The sequence below is a fragment of the Hyposmocoma kahamanoa genome, unplaced genomic scaffold (genome assembly GCF_003589595.1).
Source record: "Hyposmocoma kahamanoa isolate Upper Pololo Valley unplaced genomic scaffold, ASM358959v1 92, whole genome shotgun sequence".
Classification (NCBI taxonomy): domain Eukaryota; kingdom Metazoa; phylum Arthropoda; class Insecta; order Lepidoptera; family Cosmopterigidae; genus Hyposmocoma; species Hyposmocoma kahamanoa.
Genome location: NW_020654748.1, coordinates 15,651,160 through 15,676,962, shown reverse-complemented (window position 1 = coordinate 15,676,962; position 25,803 = coordinate 15,651,160). Strand labels below are relative to the sequence as shown.

At 35.9% G+C, this 25,803-nt stretch overlaps 3 protein-coding genes across 4 annotated transcripts in view; 1 reads left to right on the top strand and 2 right to left on the bottom strand.

Annotated features, from left to right (window-relative positions):
• The window catches only part of LOC113236994 (protein odr-4 homolog), a 4,575-nt gene extending 4,195 nt beyond the window's left edge, over nucleotides 1-380 (bottom strand). Inside the window, exons 1-2 of the mRNA XM_026473234.1 lie at nucleotides 285-380; nucleotides 4-188 (exon numbers count right to left, since the gene is read on the bottom strand). Coding sequence (XP_026329019.1) covers nucleotides 4-188; nucleotides 285-380 — 281 coding nt within the window. The remainder of the gene's footprint in view (nucleotides 1-3; nucleotides 189-284) is intronic.
• A 4,659-nt stretch (nucleotides 381-5,039) lies between these two features.
• LOC113236516 (nuclear migration protein nudC) overlaps nucleotides 5,040-25,803 on the bottom strand; it is a 50,364-nt gene continuing 29,600 nt past the window's right edge. Inside the window, exons 5-8 of the mRNA XM_026472624.1 lie at nucleotides 10,865-11,053; nucleotides 9,951-10,023; nucleotides 6,567-6,696; nucleotides 5,040-5,319 (exon numbers count right to left, since the gene is read on the bottom strand). Coding sequence (XP_026328409.1) covers nucleotides 5,268-5,319; nucleotides 6,567-6,696; nucleotides 9,951-10,023; nucleotides 10,865-11,053 — 444 coding nt within the window. The 3' untranslated portion in view covers nucleotides 5,040-5,267. The remainder of the gene's footprint in view (nucleotides 5,320-6,566; nucleotides 6,697-9,950; nucleotides 10,024-10,864; nucleotides 11,054-25,803) is intronic.
• LOC113236517 overlaps nucleotides 22,566-25,803 on the top strand; it is a 21,066-nt gene continuing 17,828 nt past the window's right edge. The window contains exons 1-2 of one of the 2 annotated variants that reach the window (XM_026472625.1): nucleotides 22,566-22,577; nucleotides 24,716-24,988. In XM_026472625.1, coding sequence (XP_026328410.1) covers nucleotides 24,971-24,988 — 18 coding nt within the window. In that variant the 5' untranslated portion in view covers nucleotides 22,566-22,577; nucleotides 24,716-24,970. Of the gene's footprint in view, nucleotides 22,578-24,335; nucleotides 24,354-24,715; nucleotides 24,989-25,803 lie in introns of those variants that run through there. The other variant, XM_026472626.1, reaches the window with a different exon arrangement.

Genomic DNA, 25,803 nt, shown 5'->3' with positions numbered 1-25,803 from the left:
AACATGCCTCCAGGCAGCATCCTAGTAACATGTTTAGCGTGATCAGCTACCCAGGCTTCAGAAATTCCAATAAGGTTTCCGTGGTCGTCATTTTTATCCTGAGAATAGCTAGTCTCTGAACCACTATCTAGGATTTTCTCTTCGGGCGTCCGGGCTAAGTGGATTACGCTTTCACGTGCATCTATAATCTAAAGGTTCAGAAAATAAAACAAAGCCTAAAGTAGATACTATACAAATTTTCGAGAACAGATGTAAAAAATGCAAGCAATATCACAACTACTTACTTGACCTAAAATTAAACCCAACGAAAAGATTTCATTATTTGCATTTTGTTCAAGATACTGCAAACAATATTCCGGAGAATAAACTGTGCGAACCATGTCTATTGCTTTAATTTGCAATAAAAATACTAAATATTTTGAACACAATATAATCGCACTTCACACACGACGTCAATTTTTTTTTTTTAATAAGCTTTGGCAACAAGTCTATCTGTATAATGCTAATATGGTATGTACTAATATAATTAGTAAATTGAAATTAATCGAGTACAATTTAAACATAAATACTATTGGATAATTTTCCGAAAACTTTTAAATAGTGGAAAAAAATTCTGAAAAATATGGTTCTCCGCCAAAATGATGTCTTTTGAAGTTTTATGAAGCGTGAATTATAAAATAAAAATAAGCGCAGATAGAAGCAAGTTAGAGTAAAACGAGATTTAAAATGATTGGACAACAAAGAAAAAAAAGAATCAATAGGTAAAAAAATATTGATGCAGGTATTTATTTTGTTCAAACAAAATTCGCTTTGTGCAAACTAGATTAATAGTACCGCTGCATCTGTGTCTATCGTCAAATCAATTCATATGTTTTACTCGCTAAAAAATAATAACGTTAATAGAGTGGTTGCATTTTGGAATTGTTTTAATTGTTGAATTAACTTCATTTTGCCGCTTTACTCTTTACGCTTTACGCTTTACTCCTAAACCTTCGTAGCGCCACCAGCGTCCTGATTTTTATTCAATTCGGAATCGATTCGATCGGGTAGTGTCGATATCAGGTGGGTTTCTGAGCGAGAAGATGAACCTGATTCCTACTATATCTTTCTAATTTGTGAGTTAAATCAAGTATTGTTCCGATTAGAAATGTCAAAGTTTCGGAGCGGCCGGTTATGAATCGCAATTAAATGCGCCTCGACTCGGAAAAGACGCAGTTTCCGATCGGGAGAGGCGATCAAAATTAGGCAGCTGCGCATTAAAACGTTTATTACAGTATCCGATTTCAAGGGCCCTGCATCAACGGTGGGCGTGGTCCCTGATAGGGCGCCGCCGCTCTCATTAACTTTTATTTATGTCGCCCAAAATAGGGATCCCAACTTACTAACTCTTATAACAACTCTCTTAAGGTCGTATTCCAGAACTCTACTCAATGCTCAAGTCAGGACTTGAGTATGATTCAAAGCACTAGAAATCATACTGAAGTCCTTGCCATTAGGGTTGTATTTCCAGTGCTTGAAATCATACTCAAGTCTGCTCAAGTCAGGACTTGAGCATTGAGTACAGTACTAGAATACGACCCTGAGTTAGAATCGTGAATTTTCGGGCAGCGTAGGTACAAAAGCGCACTAGAAAAATTACGGCTTTACAGGTACAAAATTTAAAAATATTTCATTTCGTTTCACGTTTTTATGTTGAATATTTTAAATTATACACATCACTTCATTAATTTTGTGTAGTATATATGTAGCCTCGAAACCTATGGGAGTTCTCCAAGGTTCTCATCTTAGGCCACTAATGTTTAATATTTTTTTCTAAATGATAATGTTGATTGCATTGCCTCTTGTATGCTGATGATATGAAATTATTTCGTACAATCAGGGAGACTAGAGTTTGCATTGCATTACAACGTGACATTGATGCTGTCTCAGAGTGGTGCATTAGGAATTACTTAGATCTTAATGTAGGTAAGTGTTTTTACTACCAGTTTTACCACAAGACATTCCGCAGCTCAGTACGATTATAATACAGAAGGACAGCTATTGAAACGCAGTGAAGTGGCGAAAGATTTAGGCGTCCATTTTGACTCAAAATTGAATATCCATACAAATTTTAATTATGTTACTAACAGCGGGTTTCAGATGCTGAGTTTTATCATTGGTGTTTTGAAGGGTCTAAAAAAGCCTTTAACCTTACTCCAACTCTACTAAGCTTTACTTAGGCCAACTCTGGAATACGCTGTAATTTGGTCAACATTCTATAATGTTCACTCGCAAAGTATTAAACGAGTACATTAATCATTTTTGAGATCAGTTTGTAGTAGATTCGGATTTTAAGGTGCTGTTATTGGAAAAAAGGCAAGATTTTAATGAACTCATTTACTTACATAAAATCAGACATTCTATGGTGGATTGCCCCGAGCTTTTAAGCCAAATTAATTTTAATACTAAAGTACGTCTCAGGGTGCCACGAATTTTTCGTCTTAATGTATATAAAAATAGCACCTCTTTCCACAACCATATAGCGAAAATGTGTCGAGCCTGTGATGAACTTAAGCAAGGTACCTAATGCTCATCTCGATATTTTTAATTCGAAAATTAATTTATACAAGACGCAATTAGGTGTATCGCTTGATTCGGCCTTTGACCATTTTGTATTCTGTTATATTGTTATTACTATTATTTTTTAACTACTTAGACAAATCATTTTGTTTTAGTTATTAATTTCATACTTTTTTTTAAATTTTTGTTTTCTTCGTTTTGGATTGAGATTGTACGCTAACATAATACTAAGACTAATTTTACACCTATCACTGTATCTGTTACCATGTGATGATTACATTCTGTTTGTGTAAAAAAAGAAAAAGATCCATCAATGTGTAGCATGATATGCTGCCGTCCGTACCGATAAGATCGTATTTATATGTGGGGCGAACTATAAGTCAGAAATGAATTTATTGTTTCTCAAAATATTCTCCGTTAGCGTTAATGAACTTTTTCATACGAATGAACCAATTTTGAAAACATTTATGCCACTCCTCTGTGACAATCTCCGAAACATATTTTTCATACTCTTCGACAGCCTCTTCAGGTGATGAAAATCGTTGACCGCGTAACTGGTTCTCAATTTTTGGAAATAAATAAAAGTCACAAGGTGCCAGGACCTGACTACACGCTCATAAAGTTAACGTTGTTCACCTTCAAAAATTCATTTGTCTGTCTGGCCGTGTGAGAACTGGCATTATCGTGGTGCAAGATGATACGGCGTTTACGGTTATTTTTACGGAGTTTGTCAATAAATTCCGACAAACAAATGGTCGTGTAACAATCACTATTCACGGTACAACGATTCTCCAAAGCCACGGGTCCAGTTTTATTAAAAAAAGAAGCAATCATCCGCTTAGAGGCACTTTGCACGCGCGCCACTTTGGTTGGTTTCGATTCATCTCGAAAGACCCATACGCTCGATTGCTGCTTTGTTTTGGGATTGTAACAATAGCACAGCTTTTTTACACCCAAATGTTTATGAAGTATTGATTGTATTTGACTCATGCCTATGCCTAAAGATGCCCGAATCTCATGATATGTCACATGCCTGTCTGTTTTGATCAAACGGCGCACAGCATCGATGTTTTTGTTGTTCACAGCAGTGGACGGGCGACCATCACGAAATTCGTCACTGAGATTCACACGACCACGTTTGAATTCTGCAAACCAGCTATAAATAGTCGTTTCTTATGGAGCTTTATTGTCAACAGCAGTTTGAGGCCGAGCGAAACTCCGCTGAGCTGTGAAATTACACTTAAAGTAGTAGCAAATTATACTACGAAATTTTTCACGAATAAATCCGTGGTGATATAGACAACCAATTTCTAAAATGACGCCACAATGTAAAAACAAGTGACAGTCAGATGAAACAAACTGTATTCTACAGTCAAAGACTTCCGTTTTCAAATGTAGTAATTACTTTTTAAATATTGTTTATGTAAGTGGCCAGTTCCGGCCCAGTGCTTAGACTATTTTTTCCATCCTCTAAGGCCCTATGTAATCAATTGTCGTAAAATCGAAATCGTCAAAAGCATGAGTTGGCAGAGAAACATAATTGAATTATGCGAATGACGTCTTTAAAACTAGTTGCTTCACTAATTGCTGGACATCTCTCATCGTAACCCGGATTTGTTGTTAATTAGCCAAATTGGTCAATCATTTTCAGAACCTATTGCTTATAGATAACTTTATTTTTGTTGCAATAAAACTATAAGAGTATGTCTATTCCATACAGATGCGCTACTTATTCTCTTTTTTTAGAGTTCAACACGATCATACATGTAAAATTTTGTTATAAAAATTCTTACCAGGTGACCTCAGATCTCAGGTCACAGATAAAAAGTCAAAATTTGATTTTCGTCGCATTACAATTGTTTAAAAAGCTTATTACAACGGGGAAAGTAAAACACCCATGGAAGGTTGCAACGGCGGACCGACGAAATCTAGTTTCTTGCGACTTGAACGTTTTACTTGACTACTCACATTTCAAGTACTCCATTATTGCCATGTCGGAAAAAGGCACGCTAGTGAAATGGCAACCCTGACACTAAAAGCCAACATCATCCGAGGATTCCCTCTGAGCCTTTTGGAGGGAAAAGTGTCGTTTTTATTTTGACTTTCAATTATTTTGTGAAATCTGGTTTGAAGTGGAATAGGATAGGGCTATTGTACCTTAATCGAAGATTAAAACGCGAAATTATACGAATCTCGAACTAAAATACCCGTATCGGCCCGTTCTAAGGAATCGCGAGTCAATCCAACCACGCCGCCTCAAATTGCCTATCCTCTTTGTGGCGGCCATATTTACAGAAACAATTAAACTTCATGTTTAGGCTGATGACTTTGCCAAAGCCTTCATAAATGAAAAAAAAATTATATAAGGGCTATGATCGTTATTGAACATGTCAGCCCCATTAGAAAAGCGGTCTATCAAGAAAACACTTAATAAAATCGAAAAAGAAAAAAATTAATTGAAAAATATATTTATTACTTATACTTGAGACAATACATAATAGTTTAAAAATAACATAGGTACGCAATCAGCTTTGTGTTTTGTAAAAGCCGTAAGATGACAAGGAGCACCTAATACAATTTCACATCCATAATTGCAATTTGAAAAAGTACTCGTCTTGCGAACCGTGATACCACACATTAACTAAAATGACACAGTGCTTCGGTGAACGTAGAACAAGTTCGTCTTAAATTATACAGACATTCACGACTTAATTAAATTTGCATTTAGAGAAATCCATTTCTGGATGTTGTTCCATGAATCTGTAAAAAAAATATGACAATTAGGACCGCGATCCTTAGTGAATGACGCACACAAGATGAGGCCATCAGCGCAAAAGTGCTTTAACTCGCATTCTACATTTTTTCTACATAAATTAATTTAAATATAAAGTACATAATTATTTTATTTTTGAATGCCATTTCCCTGTAAAATTTAATAATTAAATATTTTTTATACATGAAAATAGCATCCAAATACTATGAAATTAACTGCCTCCGTGGCTGAACGGTTACCATGCAGAGGTCCTGGGTTCCATTACCGGGCCGGGAGAAATATTTATATGGCCTACATTTATTTCTCTCGTGAGTTTGGGTGTAATTTGTGGTTGGTTGTCCATGTATATGTCCACAGCACCCGCGAAACAGGGTTTCCCTAGTGCGGGGCTATGAGTGTGTGAAAACAATATTATCTTAGTATCATTTAAAGTAACATTGTAGAAAAAAAATTAAATGTGGGTTACACCACTTTTGCGCTGATGGCCTTAAATATGGACACAGGATGTTAGAAGAATATGACCACCACTGATATTGGTTGGTTTAAAAAAATTAAATCAACGACAGGTTAACTTTTACATGTTCGCACCAGGTGATTGATATTGTCTCTTTTTTGTTGGTCATTGCTTTAAGAGTTGACACTACCTCAGCTCGAATTAAATTTTTCCCCGTACTAATACGGTTCATTTTGCTTGGATAGAGCGGCAGGGTCACGGGCTTTATTTCAGGATACATCTTTTTACAAACGAAATTACATAGCCATATGAAAAATGTACATCGTATACTATAAGTGTTCTATTTAGTTCAGTTATATTTAAAAAATAGTTGGTATATGTGAAGCACTTATTTAATCCAGCGCTTTTCTTGTAAAATTTCGAGGTAAGTTTATGTTTTTTCTCTATCGTGAAAATTTTTAGTAATCGTGTTTTCACACCGTATAGTAATCAGTGTATATCCTGAATTTTACCATATATATTTTTTAAAGTGATTGATCCAACACTTTCACTGTTATGCGGACTCAACCAAAGCCATTTGAGGTTGTACCGACCCTTAATTTGTTCAACATAACTTAACCAGCTTTTGACTAACTACAATCACTAGTGTGTTAAGCGCCTTTAGAACAGGTAGTTGAAATCAAACCAAGAAAAATGTTCAATCAACTTACATTTACAGTTAAAATAATTTGATGTCTCTGGACTATTGTCTTTAAGCCAAACAAATAAATTAAGTCTTACTTTTTAAGAACATCCTGTTTCTTTTGCTCGTCGCTAGTTGGCAGGCCCATTTCCTTCTGTCTCTGGTCGTACATCATCTTCTCGACCAGTCCTCGAGTCTCCCCATCTAAGTCCGATAGTTTCGAAGGTTCTGGAATAAAACAATAGTGTTTTGATAAGAAAGCGCAAGTAGAACATTAAGTCACGAGTATATCCACATTTTATTTAAGATGACGCAAACAATTTTTTTCATTTGGTCAAGTCGGATGGTTTCCATGCTATCCTTAGAAAGAGAGCTGCCTCATTAATAAGTCGTATCCGTTGCGGCACGAATGAGATTCTGCGCGTTGTGACTGGTAGAGTGGATTGCCCGATCATGCTACATTGCATGAAACTGCATTTAAAACCATGTCGATGATGTATTTGATATTTAATTTAATTTGTTTAATTATTTTATGTTTTTAAGTTGCCTTTTGTTTATTTAAATGTGTGTAAACATATTGAATTATCTAAGCTAATGGACTGTAGTTGTCTGAGAATAAATGATTTTCGATTTTTTTTTATTATCTTTGCAAGCAATATTTTATAACAATTATTATATTAAGCCATTAGCGCTAAGGTAGAAAATATTTATTTATTTATTTATTTATTCAATTATATAATAATATGTCAATAAAGGTACTAAATAATAAAAAATAGGCAGTGGCAATGAGCACAGTTTCATTTATAAATCTCGTTTGGCCCAGACATCCTGACGGACACCTTAATTTATTCCATTGATAATGAATGATGCGTAATGAAATTCAATGTGTAAAGCCATAACATATAAATAAGATGTTATTTTGCACAACAACAATCTTATAAGAGTTCCCTTGTAAAAGACGTCGCTCTCTTTTCGCTTGGACTGCCACTTCAAGGCAATACGCCTTTTTTAGGTCAATACTGGGAGCAAACCGTAAAAAAGTTACCGAGTACTTGTGAGTATTTTGCTTAAGTTACTTAGAAATTCGGGATATAAACAATAACAAAGTCAGCAAAGAGTGATCGTAAGCAATTTCCCACGACGGTCAACGTTGGCGTTGTGAATCAAACCTTTGGTGCGTAGGTCTAGTTTAACAAAGATAATACAGATTTTATCCGAAGAGACCGTTGGGGATAAGGTACGGGACTAAAAATGTATGACTTTTTGCTGATTTATAAAAAAAAACATAACATAATAACAAAACAACATACAACATTTTTTATTGTAGATAAGTAAATATTAGACAACATTATATATGTTGCTCTGATTCCAAAGTCACTAAAGCACTTGTGTTATGGAACTCGGAAAAAACAACGGTACCACAAACATCAAGACCCGAGACGTATAAACGTTTTCTAGATTGGCCCGGCCGGGAATCAAACCCGGGACTTCAGAGATGACGATACCATGAAAATCGGTGTGCAAGCCACTTGCCAACGGATGTCGTCATCTGTCATTGCGATACTTGCAATTACCGTCAAATTCATCGTAATTTTATGCAAAACAAATAACAAATTATTTCCCAGAATTTCCCTAGTTTTAACAAAATTAAAATTAACAATTTTTGATCCACGTATTTATAAAAAAATCGGGAATCAATGAAACAGATTTTGGATTTTAATTGAATATTCCATTTGTATGAACTGGCATTTTTTGTATAAGCAATACAACATTGAATTTGCCAGTATTTATTTTATGGTATAAGCGGCGAGACGAACAAGTCGTGCGCTTGGTAGTAAGCGACACGTCTATACATGCGCAGTGCCACTTAGAGTTCTAAATTGCATAACTCCTAGAACACCCACACTACGCCCATCACCAACATATACGACATAAGTGCCTGTGCCCATGTTAATGTAATTTCACCAGCATCCTTAGCCTTTAAAACCGGAATGCTGTATAGTTAATATTACTGCTTGATGGTCAAAATAGGTCAGGTAGTAGCAGTACTTCCCAGGACGAACTCTTTCACAAGAGCTGTACCTTTACTATATACAATTTGTTAGCAGTAATTTATGTCTTTACCGCTCCTGAAAACAGCATTTTCATGTAGAATGAACCGCACATACGTGATTCTCGTATCAAACCTTGCTTGCATTCTTATAAAGTTGATATATGATGCAAACTTTATGTGAACATTTTAGGTATGACGTAAACAACAGACTCGAAAACTCAACAAATATCGCAAATGTTTGAAACAAAACCAAAGTTTCGCACAGTGTCGCAAAGGTCAAATGATCATTATAAGTTAACGTATAATTATAAGACAACAAGTAAATTTTGAACTCTGCAATGGTGGTGCTGGTATTGACTTTAGACATCAATGTTCAGGTTGTTACTTAAAGAAAATTACGTAATGGATCAAGTAATAATGGTCGTCATTAATGATGCATTGCGGTTGTAATATTTCCCTAAATCATCAGTATATTACTTTAATATTGTGTATTTATTATTATCGACGTTTTTTTCTTAATGTGGTGGTGGCTATTTTTAGCCTTTGCGCGCAACATATCATTTGTCAATTAAACTAACCTAACGTATAATCTAATTAAGTTAAATTAATAAGAAATCGAAAGACGCCAGGGTTTTTATAGGCGCTATGGCAAAAGTTCGATCATTAGTTATATCAAATAGGACAATTACGTATTAATATAGTTGGAAGGGCTTTCATTAACGCGTTCCTTCATTAAAAAAAGGTAGTAAAGAGGTAGACTTTTTGCTTTTACATTGTTGCTCACATCTCAGCAATAGGTACACAGACCCCCGGAGGTGAAATCGAGGCATTGGATAGGTATTGAACGAAAACTAGATTTTTTACGATTTTTTTGACACGCCTGTACATAACAGTTACTGTGTCGCTTGGACCTTTAAATCGCAAAGATCTGAAGGTCGCTGCCACTGCGCCCGTCACTTTGAGACATAAAACTGACAAGTCTCATTATTACCCCTCAAAGCCGAAACGAACTAATGTGAGCATTAATATAAATCGGAACGCAGTAAAGCTCACATTACTGCTTGGCTGCAGAAATAGGTAAGTATTTTCCTGGACCGAACTCTTTCACAAAGGATCTACTGAAAATATTAACTTCAGTAGTAGTAGAGCTCCTCGTGAAAGAGTTCGTCCAGGGTAGTACTGCCACCTTACCTAGCTTACTAGAGCATTACTGTTACAGCCACATGGGACTTGTCAACTTATGTCTCAGAGTGATGGGCGCAGTGGTAGTGCCCCCCTGGTCTTTGCAATTTAAAGCCCTGAGTGGCACTGTAACTGTTATGGATAGACGTGTAGCTTACCATCAGGCGCACGACTTGTTCGTCCCGTCACTCGATGGTATAAAAAAAACTAAAAATATTAAAAACATAAAATCTAATTTAGGATTCACCTGGGTTAATTTTCTTAGTAGATATTTCTGGATCCGTAGTGACTAGTCTGCTCCACCAGTTCATTTTATTTACCTGTAAAGCAAAATAAGGCACAAATTGAGCCAGCTGTCAGGTTGATCATTAATGTTGATTGGTGCACACTATACACAACAACACATTATTTGCCGTAATAAGGGAATTACGACGAAAATACTTATCTAATAACGATTTATCAAAAGTGTTACAAGGCCTTAAATCTTATTTTTTATAAATAACAGCCCATTAGATTGGAATGCACAATTGTACACGTACATACATTTAATATCATGTGTTAAAATCATTCGTGACTTCCATGAGAAGCAACAAATTCTTTTAAGGTATCTTGTTGTGGGCGGTTGTATATAGTTGTCCAGACCAGTTTCCAATAAAAACAAATGAAAAGTAGTCGGGTCTGTTCCCGCGGCATCAGGTATTTCCTGTGCTTATCGAAAAATGCCAGTTCGCGAAGAGCCTATAAGGTGCGGTTCCGCTTTTAAGTATCTTAACTAATAAGCGTAACGATACGCATCACTAGTTCACGACTTTGTTTAAAGAATTGAAATTGTTTTTTGGACAGTTTTCTTATCGTGGAGATGCTTCTAATATTTTAGGACTATTGACTTTAAGTAGTATGTTGCCACCTTAATTGTCTGTGGCTGACTATCTGTGGTTTTACTACCTGTGGCCGACTTAAGATCTTCCTTGATGCAAGTTGTTGTTCTAGTATAAAAAAAAATATTTCGAGACATATGGAGAGTTAGTAACGTTACCAAGTTTCCAATAGATGTTATGTACAAACACTAGTGATCATATTACAACATAATAGATCAGGTTGTAGGTAATCGTAGTTAAAAATACAATGAAATTTAAATAGCTGCTCGAAGAATATAAGAACCTTTTCAAGGTTGACAAGCACGTTTCGTCCGTCCTGTAGCACCCAGGTGGATTCTTCGACCTTGACGTCGGAGTCCAGATCACCATCGATGATGAAAGGCTGCCCTTTAATGCCTACTTTCAAATGTCGCTTGCCAATCACCACGTTCAAGTCACGCGGTCTTAAGATCTGGCGTAGAGGCACTCGTAGCTGCAACAAGAAGTTATAAAGTTATTTTGTTTTGTCTTTTTTATACCTTTTGGCGGTATTAGGGCAAGCAGGGCTGATGGAGAGAAGAATTTAAAAAAAGTTTGTCTGTCTACTCTGTGGTCTCCACTACGTTTGTCGCATCGTTCCCTACGACACTAATAGAAGTAATTTAACATTTTGATACAGCATGAAATTCTGTATCGAACAAAACCAAATAACTTTTGTCCGAAAACGTGTTACGGTTTTTTTCATTACACCATTTAATGTTTCACTATTTTGACATATTGACAAGTAGTCAAGTCAAGTCAAGTCAAGTCAAGTCAAGTTCTTTTCCCGATTTTTATTTCCCCAACAAACCGTTTGACAAATGTATCTAATTGAATATTTTTATTTTGTAAAAAAACGATATCCATGAGACATTTTTGTTATATTATATCTTGTTACAGGTACTAAAAGTATTAGAACGTGTCGCACAATACAACAACTCGTCAAATTAAAGCAACTCGCATCTTTAGAAAATATGGTAAACGAGATGCAAGTTAATTTGATTGAGTTGTAGTCACTCGCTTCGCTCGATCGGATCATGCTGCTTTTTCATATATTAACCTAACCTAAACCTACAGGAGGGGGTCGTACCATCTAGGTAATGCAAACAAATTCGCTCTGGCACTCGCAGGACGCTGCCGCGGCACGCTCGCTATGGTCTTTCGGCTCGTGCGGCATTTTCATATACTAACTTAACCTAAACCTACTGGAGGGGATCGTACCGTCTAGGTAATGCAACACACACACAAACATATAAAAAGACAGACTCTGGTACCCTCCTCGATTCAGTTATAAGTTATTTATTGAATACTCAAGACCATTGTTTTTAAATTACATTTCAGATGACAGCAAAAACATAGCATTAAGGTATGACGTACATTACGCAAGTGGACTTGCTGTGCACCAGCAAAGTACAGTCCAGAATTTTTGAGCTGTATGGTAAAATTGTATGGCGGTACAATTTTATCTAAGAATAGTAATTTTGTCGAAACGAATTTTCAGCAATTTAAATTATATGGAAAACAGACAGTACAACAAACATGATTAGACCAAACAAACTTCTGCCCAAAGAATACGTATGTGTAATAATTATTCTAACAATAGGTTTTCGGACAAACTATACTTCTGCTGTAAGACATTTCTGTGTTGTAAATTTATACCAAAACTGTCATCGCACTAATGAAAAAAAGTCGAACCATTTTCGGACTAATGAAATTCGGAAAAAAAATTCGAGTTTATGATAGGTTACCATTTTATCAGCCTGTTTAAAAATTATGTCGAACAAACTTTTTTGTGATACTAACTGACGGGACGTAGAAGTCGTACGGCTGGTGATAAGTGACACGCCTGTCCATAGCCATTGCAGTGCCACTCAGAGCTCTAAATTGCAGAGATATGAGAGACGCTGCCACTGCGCCCGTCACCATGAGATATCAGTTAACAAATCCCATGTGCATGTAATTTCACCAGCCTTCAAAACCGGAATGCAGTAATTTATTTATTAATTTATGAAAATATAACAGCTTCTTACATTTAATAAAAACAGGAACATTAAAATAAAGCCAATTACAGGTTTCCACCTATAGCTTCAGACAAATCATACACGAGTATGAAACAAACGAAGAATAAACAGTAATACTCGCAATGCTGCTTGGCTGCAGAAATAGGACTTTATTTCATAAGGGATTATGACTGCTCATACGATTGACAAATAGCCTAAATATACAATACTTATATAAAATATCTATCAGCAGTAGAGCTCCTTGTGAAAGAGTTCGTCCAGGAAAGTACTGCTACCTTCTGCCGCCAAGCAGTAATGTGGCCATTACTGCGTTCCGGTTTAGAAGAGTAATGGTGCTGGTAAAATTAAGGGAAACATGGGACTTGTTTCAGGCTGACGGACGCAGTGACAGCGCAACTGCTATGGACAGGTGTGTCGCTTATCACCAGGCGCACGACTTGTTCGTCCCGTCACTTGGTCAATTAACAAAGAAGCCAGTAACAGTCGTATTAATTAACAAAGTTACGCATTTATTGTAATACGGAATGCGCGTCCGCGAAATATGATTTTAATTGTCAAAACAACTTTCTCATTGAGAACATAAAGGTTAAAATGAGTTTATCAGATTGCATATTTATTGTAATAAGTAAGAAATTATTAAACTCTGCATTATAACTGCTGGCGGTTAAAGCGTGTGACGTCTAAAAATATAGGTATCGCCTTGATTCGTATGATTGCAAATAATTAACATATTAAGTACCAACATCATCCATCCACTCATAAATTTAATTATAGTTCCATTTTGTTTACATTTTTTTGAAACACAGGTCCATAAGCTTGGACAGATTGTTGACGCCCTCGGATATGTTAACAACAAACTTCTCGACAATTTTTACAAAACCTGCCTGATTATCATTAATCGGCGTCACATTTGACCAAAATATTAAACAGTTATCTATGAAATTGATTAAAAGAACCTCTTAAGATTATGAAATTAAGACACCATTTATTAATTACCACCTGGACGTGTGCGGCGTGTATGGCGTTTGTCCCCGAGAGCGACACGACAAGGTACAAGCCGCGCACTGACATCATAATGACATGCACAGAATACGGAATGACCAAAGTCTAAAACAACAATTATATGTTACACAAGAGGAGCGGCGAGAACGCGACCGACCACGAAGGCGTGATGGCCTCGCATTCCTGACAAGGACGATGTGCATGAACGTACCCGCGATCGGACTCTACATATCGCCTGTGCTTCTGACTCATTAACATGACGAATTCCCCTATAATGACACCCCTGACACGGCTTTTATGAGTACAGAGGCACCAAACTTATAAATGGGTAACAAAGTATACAACCAGGAGACAAAAAGCTACGATTGCGATCGCATCTTCTTTATCGTCTTGACTGAGAGATAAATGAGGATATCTTTAGACTTCGTACATATTGCTATAATTGTAAATCTTAAAACTTGTGGTAAGGTATCACAAAATATAATACAACTTACGTTAACGGTAAGCTCGGTTTTACGTAACTTTCCAGATGCAGTGGAACAAGAAGGAAGCCATAATATATTAAATTAATATGTTGCATGTCAAACATTGTGAGTCACTTGAGTCATTACTGGTAATAATCAAGTAACAAGCAGACAGAAAGCAATATTGTACAATTTAGTTTCAAAATAATAAGTTACCGTATTAAAAAAATCGTAATGTGGTAGGTACACACACATACTAGCTGTGTAAATAACATAAGGGCTCTTAGTCGATTGATTGATATCTCTTGAGGAACAAATTTCGCGTTAAGTAAATAGACGTACATTCAAGTGCTCTAAGCATACAGTTAATTTGAATTTTAGAGTAAGACAAATTTATCATTTTTTAAGAAATTCGGGGTAAGCTGATAATCAATTACTCGTTCGCCCCTGACCACAAAGGTATTATATATAACCCGATAACCGTAAAAGTTCAAACTGAGTTGACGGATAATTAATCAGTTAGCATAAGTTTATTAATATCATCCAAATAAACAACATAATTTAACTTGACCATGATCATTATTCAGTTATGCAGAGATGATGCATAATAAAAAGATTAAACTCACTCTTGTACAACCGTCACCGTTTCAATGTTAAATATTTGGAATATGGTAAAAAATAGCTAACAAATGATTAATTTTCTATACATAAGAACGTTATTTGTTATATTTGATGCTTAAAAATGTTCAGGTTATAAAGTCAAAACTGTAAGGCAAATAATATATTCCCGGACACATAATGCGAGTCACCTTGCATTTTCAATATTAAATGCTTAGCTTAAACAATGCTCTTAAGTCCTTATTGAAAACTTGAATTTAAAATATCGTTTATGTATATAATAACTTTTTCTTCGATGCTAACTATATTTTCATATAAAATTTTATTTAGGATAAAATTGCAAGGTGGCATGTGCCCGGGAATGTAATAAAGGCACCAACAAACGTTTGAGGATTGGCGAATAACAAGTGTTGATGGCATAATTATATACATACATATGTACTGAATAGCTTAAGAGCATGCGTGCGAATGAGAAATTAAGTAAGCCTTCAATCTTTTGTTGCTCTAACGAATTATTTCTTATAAGAACCTTGAGGTAACCACGTTCAATAGCGTAGTGTTATAATACCTTCACACGATTACGCAGATTACGACTCCGTTCTAATGGAAACTGAAGTCGTCGGGGTTATGTCACGACTGTTCTCTATGGGTCTCACTACGAATTTTTCTGAAGACGCTCACATTGGTGAGAGTTCTATTTAAAACAATCAAAATATTCGCACGCGAAACTTTCGCCGATCCGATTTTTCTTGGCTATTCAACAGCTCACAATGTGATCCGGTTTCGATTTGAAAGTTAAAGATCCCTACTTCAAGGCTTCGGCAAAATTCCTTCAAAGTGCTACAGTAAACTTTATAGTTACGGGTAGGTTAGTGCAATGTAAGTAAGTCATTCTTGTACTTATGCATGCTATTAAATTATCGCAGTGTCAAGATTCGTGTCTGTGGGTGTACAATGTTCAGTAATTCGAGGGTCATCTCACAAAGCGCAGTGGCATTTCGACATGCAAGGAAAGTTCACGAGCATGACATTTCAGTCTATCAACATTGAGATTATAATCACGTTAATGGTAAACATCTAAAACGAGCAAATGCTTAAAAGAATTCTTCGAATTTTTCACGAAAAGATCCCAAATTCTGTTGTTTTATGTAAATAAAATTGCCGATGAATACATTACAAGTGACTATTAGCTACAGCACACAAGGAAAAATATATAAGAAACGGTATGCATAATTCGATGATGTAAACTCCCTTTATTCTTACGTAGACATACTAAATAAATATTTGTCTGAAATCAAATTTATCTTAGAGCACGACAAATTTTAATAACTACCATTATGTAGGTGTGCACGGTAACGTTGTTGGTGGTATTTTTTTATAAACATAAAGATCACGCGGAAGCTTTAGGAATATACTAATCTCGACGCTCACATACCTACTACTAGCATGCATAAACCTTTTAATTACTCTTCAATTTTAGTCAATATTACGTCATTGATAATGCTTACACATGTAATTTAGCATATAGGAATACATTAATTTTTTATTTGATGCTATCATTGAGGATCGTAAAAAGTTGATTGCTTTAAAGGCATTTAGATAATTCAGTTTTCAAATATTGAATAATGATAATAATAATAATAATAATAATGTCGTGTCGGAACACACCAATTGCGTGGTCTCAAACTAGGGAGTTCCTTGTACTATGAATACCAGAGCAACGGAATTCCTCTGGGACACTACCCGGAACACTCAGATAGAACAGAAAAGCTAATTTCCCAAATTGATCCTACCGGTAGTCGAACCATGGACCTCCTTATCCAGCGCCCATCGTGCGAACCGTTGTGCCACCGAGGTTAGTCAAAGTATATGTGAAGTTGCTATGAAAGTACTTTGTCATGTCATTCGTCATTCCTAAAGAGAAATGACCGCAAATAAAATGTTGGGCTTCCTGAATAAATTCAGAATGCCATAATTATTTTGTAGTACTTTTTTGATGAAACATGAAATTAAATCTGACATTTCCTGAAATTTTATTGGTCGTGATAAAAAAATTACCATCAGGTGGATTGTCTAACTGTTAACCGGTTGAAATATCAAATAAATAAAAAAAAAGAGTAGCAGTACTACAGATATAAAATGTTTGTAGGTATCTCTAGTTCGAGTCTGTCACGTTTCGTAACCGCAAACGTACGGAAGAAAATTCAGATACAATCTCCTCTCGTATCTGTACAACAATGTATAACAATGGTAGGCCTAGTAAACGAAACGGACAGAGACGAAACACCGACTAAAACAGTTATAATTCATTGAAATCCGAAGTAAACCCAGTAAGAACTAAGTAAACGTCATGGTCAGATGCGTTATTACTCTTCTCGTAGATAAATAGGGGTCGATTAAAGTAATTTTAAAGCGCATCGTGTTCATTCATCGAGCAGGCAACATGGCTAATGCAAACTGTCTTTGAAGCAAATACCTTGTGTAAACAAATTACTGCACCATTTTAGTTCCAAACAACTCAATATATATGTTGGTTTCATATGTAGTATCATGAAAACTTTATGCTTAATATGAAATAATAACAAAATAATTACTATGAAAAATCTCAAATTCAGTTGAGATGGGATTTTTCAGATGGCAGTGTCTTTTTTTTCGTATTATTAATCGTCTGCGCTTGGACATTGTTTGGTCCCATCACATCTCGACAGGGCGAGAATGACGATAAATGTACACATACATTGCTCCAAGGAGAAAGCGGATATAAATCACCTTATGTTCAACTGTGAAACGTTCGCCATTCAAAGACTGATACTTGACTGTGACTTCTCAGTGAAATTAGTGATGTCGCTGAAGAAATCAAGTCTTTCCTGGCGCGTCTAAGATTTACTGTCAAATCCAGTCTTTCATTCCTATATTTAAATTCATCGTAAATACTGTTGAAGAAGTTTATTTTTGTTCCACTATTATAATATTTTAATACCCATTTAATATTGCTTTCTGTTTTTATTATCTCTAAGAGTGGTTACACACGGCGATTATAGGCGATTGAATCATGCTAACGCGCGACTGTATTGATACAAACGCGCGATTGATCGATTGATCGATGCAATTATATCTACGTGTGTGTATATATACACACATCAAAAAAAGTTTGCGATCACTTCGAAAAACTGAAATCTTTTTTGTTACTGTAGATTACATTATGATTTTTTCTTCTTTTTAGATTCTTTATTTAAAAATAAATTAGAACATAAAACAATGACCCCGTTCAATTGTTTTTTCATATAAAAAAGGCTTTCAGTCCTAGCTTACGCTCATTCAGAAATCTGATTTAGTCAATTATAAGCGATTCAAGATATTTTTCGCGGAAAGTTGTGATTGAAAAAATGCCAAGAGGATTATCAGAGGTTTTACGAGCTAGAATAGTAACTTTGAGGGAAGAAGGATACACCACGAGAGTAATAGCACGCAGACTTGCTATATCCCAATCCTGTGTCGTGGCTACGTTGCAGAGGTATCACGGAATGGGGAATTTAGCTGACCGACCCCGCAGCGGTCGCACAACTGTTTTGACAGCTGCCCAAAAGTGCTATATTAGATTGCTGGCAGCCCGTGATCCAACAATCAACGCCACTAAAATAAAAGCAGAAGTCAGGGCCGCCTCTGGGCTTGAAGTTAGCACGCAGACCGTTCGCAATTGCTTGCACCAGGCTGGATTACGAGCACGGAGGTCTTGGCGAGCTCCGCTCAATTCCCGGCAACGTCAACAACGAAGATTGCAGTGGGCTAGACTTCGGCTAAATGAAGAAGGTGAGGACGAAAACATTTGGCAAAACTGTCTTTTCGTTGACGAATCCCGAATCAGCACTCATCCAGATAACCGACGTGTCCGTGTCTGGAGAAGACCAGGCGACCGTGAAAGACAAAGAACTGCCACTGGAACAGTTCAGCAAGGCGGAAAATCGGTGTCCTTTTGGAGTGGCATTATGATTGGAGCTAGAACGCCTTTGATCCCGTATCGGGGCTTCATGACAGCAGACATGTACAAAGCAGTTGCTATTGATGATATCGTCAGACCATTCCGAGTAAACCATGGGCACCAATTTGTACTGGTCGATGATAATACGCCCGCACATCGAGCTCAACGAGTCAATGCTGCTCTTCAAGAATACGATATCACACGATTAGACTGGCCTGCCGGCTCGCCCGACTTACACCCAATAGAGCACGCGTGGGATGCTCATAAACGATCAGTATGGAACCGTGAGCCACGTCCCCAGACAGTTCCAGAGCTTAGGGAAGCCGCTATTGAAGAATGGGATAGGTTACCCCAGGAAATGCTGGATAACTTGATCCTCAGCATGCCCAGGAGGATCTTCGCTTGTATTCGAGCCAGGGGAGGAGTTATTTTATATTGAATTCACACCTTTTAATAATAAATGTTTAGGTTTAATTAAACAGTCTTTTTCTTTCTATGAAATTTCTATCACTATTACATTACGATGAATGGCTCAATTTTTTAAAATAAATAATAAAAAATTGTTTTATATTTTAATTTCAAACAGGGTATTCCTATTTAAAGAAAGCATACAACATAGATTTTTTCTTGATAAAGTTAAATTTAAAGAATTATAGGAGCTTATGCTATTGATCGCAAACTTTTTTTGATGTGTGTATGTGTGTGCATCGTTGCTTAAAGTCGCACGTGTGTTTAAAGGCAGACGATTAGCTACTGCATCGCGTTTGTATCGCAGCTAAAAGTCACCGTGTTTAACCGTTCTAATACTTCGAATGAAGGACGTGAATCCGCGGTCATTAAATAAATTTAAAAAATGATTTTCTTTATGTGACAGCTGTGACGTTCCATACACAAATTTTGTTCGACTTTCATATAAAGTCCTCTAGATTACGTCGGCTAAATTAAACCTCTCACCTCAATTAATGTGAACTCTAAAGTAAGCACAAAAAACAGAGCTATTACAAATAATTATATGACAATCTCTATCTAGAAGTTATATTTTAATTATCCGATATTGCGCTTGAAGAGTAAAAAAGGGATTTCGTCCAAAAACGGAGTAACGAGGTTTTCAAATTCAGTCGACGAATTTAACAGCTGTGTACTATCAGTGAGTAACGCGTTTTAGTTTCATAATTGAACTTGAATATGCAGGAGTCAATAATCCAATCCACTATCGCCTAAAATTCACTATTTGACTTTTTTCTATAATATAATCTATACATGCTGAATATGTTACGTTTTCTGCAAAATTTAATGTGCTCGAGTTTAACAACTACCGTTGGAAGGGTCTACATAATAACGTGCAGTTATAAAGTAGGAAAAAGTCGTATCTATAATTACGGCTCATTATAAAGAAAACCGTCATCCTAATGGACGAGTCTTCATTCATTTTTTTAATAATATCAAGTGACGGGACGAACAAGTAGCGTAAACACGTCTAGCTTACTATCAAACGACGGTAAGCTAGACGCCTATCCAAAATGCAAAGGTCTGAGGGATTACCACTGCGCCTGTCAACCTGAGACACCAGAACGCAGTAGTAATTACTGCTTGGCGGCAAAAATAGGTAAGGTGGCACAACTCCCTTGCAGGAACTCTTTCACAAGCTCCACTGCTACTAATTTCATCATCATTCAATTCAATAATTGGATATAGCAAAATGCCTTAGGCATATTCAAAATGAAAGTATTATATTTGTTGTTTCAAACAAACGTTTAGAACTTTTTACAGGCTTTACGGTTACGGCTGACTGACTCTCTCATGTGGCAGTTCTCGTGAGGAACGTGATTTGATTCTTAAAAATATAAGATATCTTCTAACATTAATTTCTAAACTCTTTTTCTATCATTACTAACAGATTATGGAACTTGTTCGAAAAATCGTTGACCGCGTAACTGGTTCTTAATTTTTGGAAATATAAAAAAGTCACAAGGTACCAGGTCGGGACTTTACGCGGGATGGCTCTTAAGGTCAACGTTGTTCACTTTCAAAAATTCATTTGTCTGTCTGGCCGTGTGAGAACTGGCATTATTGATACGGCGTTTACGGTTATTTTTACGGAGTTTCGGTAACTTTCGGCAAACAAATGGTCGTGTACCAACTATTCACGGTACAACGATTCTCCAAAGCAATAGCAGCCACATGTTCAGTTTTATTAAAAAAAGAAACAATCATCCGCTTAGAGGCTATTGCACGCGTACCACTTTAGTTGGTTTCGGGTCATCTCGAAAGACCCATACGCTCGATTGCTGTTGTGTTTTGAGATCGTAACTATAAATCCATGTTTCGTCACCTGTTACTATGTCCCACCAAGTGACGCGATCCGTTTTTTGAGCCTCAGCAGTCAAATTGTGTGGAATCCACCGAGAGCACCGCTTTTTCACACCCAAATGTTTGTGTAGTATTGATTGTATTTGACTCATGCCTACGCCTAGAGATGCCCGAATCTCATGGTATGTCACATGCCTGTCTGTTTTGATCAAACGGCGCACAGCATCGATATTTTTGTTATTCACAGCAGTGAACGGGGGACCATCACGAAATTCGTCACTGAGATTCACACGACCGCGTTTGAATTCTGCAAACCAGCTATAAATAGTGGTCTTGCATGGTGCTTCATCGCCAAAAGCAGTTTTAAGCCGAGCGAAGTTCCGCTGAGCCGTTAAATTACACTTAAAGTCGAAGATAATCATACTACGAAAATTTTCACGAATTAAATCCATGGTCATGTAGACAACCAATTTCTAAAATGACGCCACAATGTAAAAACAAGTGACAGTCAGATGAAACAAACTGTATCCTACAGCCAAAGAGTGCCATTTTCAAATGTTGTAATTACTTTATAAATATTGTTTATGTTAGTGGCCAGTTCCGGAAACGTATATGGGCCCTATGCGTAATATATGTACGCGATTCAGATGCGAAACACATGCGAAATATAGTTTAAAAACCTAAGAACTCGAAATGTATACATCCTTAGAGCGGTTACACACGGCGACTTTTAGTAGCGATGCATGCGCGCGACAGCACCGATACAAACGCTTTTACATAGCTTATATCGATTACATGGTATTTATAGGCGATTGCATTGATGCAATCGCGCGTTTGTATCGATGCAATCGCGCTTTTGTATCCATGCAGTCGCGCGTTTGCATAGATGCAATCGCCTATAAATCTCAAGAGTAGCAATGCAATCGCGCGTTTCACGAACGCCCGTTTGCATCGCTGCTAAAAGTCGACGTGTGTATGGTTAGACATAACTTTTGTATAATATTGAACTATTTGCATATATTTTAGAATTTTTAATATCCTGCGTATTACAATGTTTAAGTAGTAGTCAGACGGTCGATACGATAGATATTATAGCAATAGCAACTGTGTCCTAAACTTTAGCAATGTACATAATTCTAAAAGTTGCGTAGAACTAGCAACTTTTAGAATTATGCAGACTATACTAATACAGAATCGTATTTAGAAACAGGGCCATTACGATCTGGCAAAAAAATGTGCCATTTACCGCCTCAAATCTTTAATCATAAAACTAAATGCAATGTTTATCACACAGATTTCAGAATTTATATATCCGATATCCGGTGTGACGTAATATGACAAATCCAAGGCATAAAGTCAGCCTCTGACTCCTGTAATGTAATTCCAAGAGCGGCGTGTCCTCGCCCACGAGACGCTTGCGCAAGCCTGGAGCCGCGTTATGTCCCGCCGATGGACAACGTGACATAGCTTCTGTATTGCTTCTTTATCATTTTCCTGTAGGTTCGCACTTTGGAGACATTGGTTTAACTAGTAGCCTTTAACTGTGCAATCTGTGACATCGTGTAAAGAGAGACCCTTCCCGCAGTAAGTTGAGATATATTTATACATTCCGTAGTTCTGCGATTTTGAAACAAGATAATACACACAACAATTAATTCTTAAGTGATTAAATATATTGGAATATTTAAGAACAAATATTCAAGTAGAGCACTTAAGCAAATATAGAAATGAAGTTAACGAACGTATGCAAATAAAGTGTCTCTACTGCGAATATATATGTTTCAAATTATTCTGATCGATACGGATAGTAATTGACACGACTGCAGTTTGTTCGTAAGACGAGGGTAAAATAGTTTTTACTTGATATTTAAAAACAGGTTGTCAACTCGTTCTATTTTATGGGCCCGTTCTTGAAACAGAACTAATTTTATTCTCAATGCAGTTTATTTTTGCTTCACTTATATTTCCTTGACTAATAATGCCTTGAAATTCCAATATTGTTTATAACGAAAAGAATTGTAAGGAAAATAATAAAGTCTGAGAATATTCAAGGCGATATTATCATAATATGTAATATTTGATCTTAAGACGAGAAAAATATTTTCAATAATATTAAGGTTTTATATATTAGTTTTTTTATCGATGTACCAATACACAGTGTGTCATAGAGACCATTTTTCGGACATGGCTTTTTATTGCAAAAACCCACAGATCAAGTGATTTAATAGAGTAGAACTCCCGAGTGACAAATTTGCTTAGTTATGGTAAAAATAATTTGAAATTTGCATAATTTTTATCGAAATAAAGTGAAAATAAATAAAAAATAAAATAAAATCCTACACTTCATTTAAAAATAATACATAAAAATGTCGTAAATAGTTATCGTCGTATTTATATTACCTCTTACACTTTATATAAATCTCGTAACTTTCTTAGGTTCGTAGTAATACGTATTTTTAAATTATGCGTTTTTATTTTTTTTTCTCAAAAATTCCGTCGTATTGGAAAAAGTTAATTACATCAACAGTGAGGTCTCCTATTGTTTATTATCTCACAAAAAAAAACTGAATTTAAATCTCGTGGAGTATAGAAGTTACAGCAAATTATATAATTTTTTCAGGGATGTCACTTTAATATGATACTTTCATATCCGGATATTATGAAACACAATAGACCTTTTTTAAAAGTAAAATTACTAATTTTCTTCTTTATTATGAAATAATAAGTAACTAATAAATTATAATAAAGTAAGTAAATAATAAATTTAATATGTTTATTACTCACCACAAAATACAAAACAATACAAATCTTAGTAAGCGCATTACAGTAATATATTGTGGGATCTGATGCTTGACGTAGGTATTTCACCTATATTACAAGTTACCTGGCCAACCCTTGGATATTGAGACTAAACATTACTAAGTAATAGGGAAATAGTAGGTGAATAAACTGATTAAAATAAAAATTAGAACTAGGCCACATGAGTTAACAACGGGAACAAAGACAAAGCTTCTAAAGAGCGTGCAAAATTTATACCTACTTTGGTGGGTGGGCAAAAGAGGACAAAATTAAATAAACAAAAACATTATAAAAGTTGAACCTCTTTCTTTGTAATTTATTACTCTTAAATTTTCTTTTTAATGTTTTATCTCGAATATTCCCCCGTATTTGGAACATCATCAACAATCAATATTGAAAGTTCATTATTCTTCACTTTCTCACAAAAAAAAAAGGATTAAAATTTCATGGAATTTAGTTTTAATATATTTCATAATATTCAACGAGATGAGTCTAAGTTTTTTGAAGAAAGATAAACAAAAGATAATAGACAGTTAATTCTTTGTAACATAATATTTTAAGGTAAATTGTTACTAATATATATAATTGTTTTCTTTTTTTAAACATGTTTGAGCCACGAAGAGGTTTTTTCTAAGTCTTTGGGTGATTTGCTTTTAAGGGTTTCACCATCGGCGAAATGGAATTTTAACAAAAAGCATTACGAAGGTGGACCCATTCTTATGCCGCAGATAACGTGTCTCCGGAATTAATTTAGTCTGAATTTAATTAATTTTACTGATTCACCCGGATATTTTAACCGTCAAATTATTAGATCTATAGGGTTTTTTGAATAAAAACCGGATGTCCGAAAAATGTTCTTTATAACACACTGTGCAATATGAAAACAGTTTTCAAAACTGAAATGTGCAAAACTTTATCAACAGAACGCCGACGTGCAATCTCATATATAAACCTTGGCGACTGTTGCAACACTCTCAGTACGACTCTAGTCGCTTTGCCGCTTGGAACAGGCGCGTACGACGACGCCGGCCACACGGAGAGGGCGAGAGAGGTACCTCTAACTGATAAACAGACTCTTCGGATAAACATGTGGACCGAGTGATAGTGATCAGTGACGTAACAGTGTACATCCTATCACAGAACACAGTTGATTCAAGCGGAGGTGCTAAACGTAAACAATGGATACCAAAAGTTCGGTGAGTGATGCTTTTAAATTGCAGTTTTTGTCCCATTAATGCTAAATCTAAAATTGCAAGCACCAGAAAGTCTACAAGGACGATGTTAAGAGAATATTTTGGATGTACAATATTTGACATTTATTTATTACCTTGCCCTGTAAATGTGCGGTCACTATGAAGTAGTTGCCAATTATTGTGTATTTTGTCTAATTAAGGAAAGATAAGAAAGGCCGGCAAAATGTCAGATGCGACCAGCAGTTGTGACTTTTAGTATCGATATCTTTGTATATCATTAATAATAATGTGGTATTTGGAACCACTAACCAAAGTTGTTTCAAAACAACAACAACTATCTGGCGCCGCCGAAATACGTTCAGATCCGCATATTCTCAATCCGCGTAAATTAGAACATATTATTATTATTAACCGATTGTTCATATTAAAGGTCACTGGTGGACATTAATTATGTTATTAACAACGACATTTACATGTAGAATATTTAAAAGATTTACTATTGAATTGTTATAATTAGGCTTGGTTAGTGGTCGATAATTAACAATTTTAAAGTTAACCAATTCATATCATAGCTTTATGAAAGTAACGTTTTTTTTCTAGATGACAGGTTTGGTAATTTAAACTCGGGACTCCCAGTGTTGGATATTATAGTTTGTTGCAGGTATTGCACGTAATGTAACGTTTGACGTTTGCTGTATTATATTGCTGATTGCTGTGAGAAATTGGTTCATGTAAAGCTTTTAAATGCCGCTTTTTTAAGAGTAAAATATAAAAAGATCGGACGAGGCATATTTACAAGCAGAAGAGCATATACATAT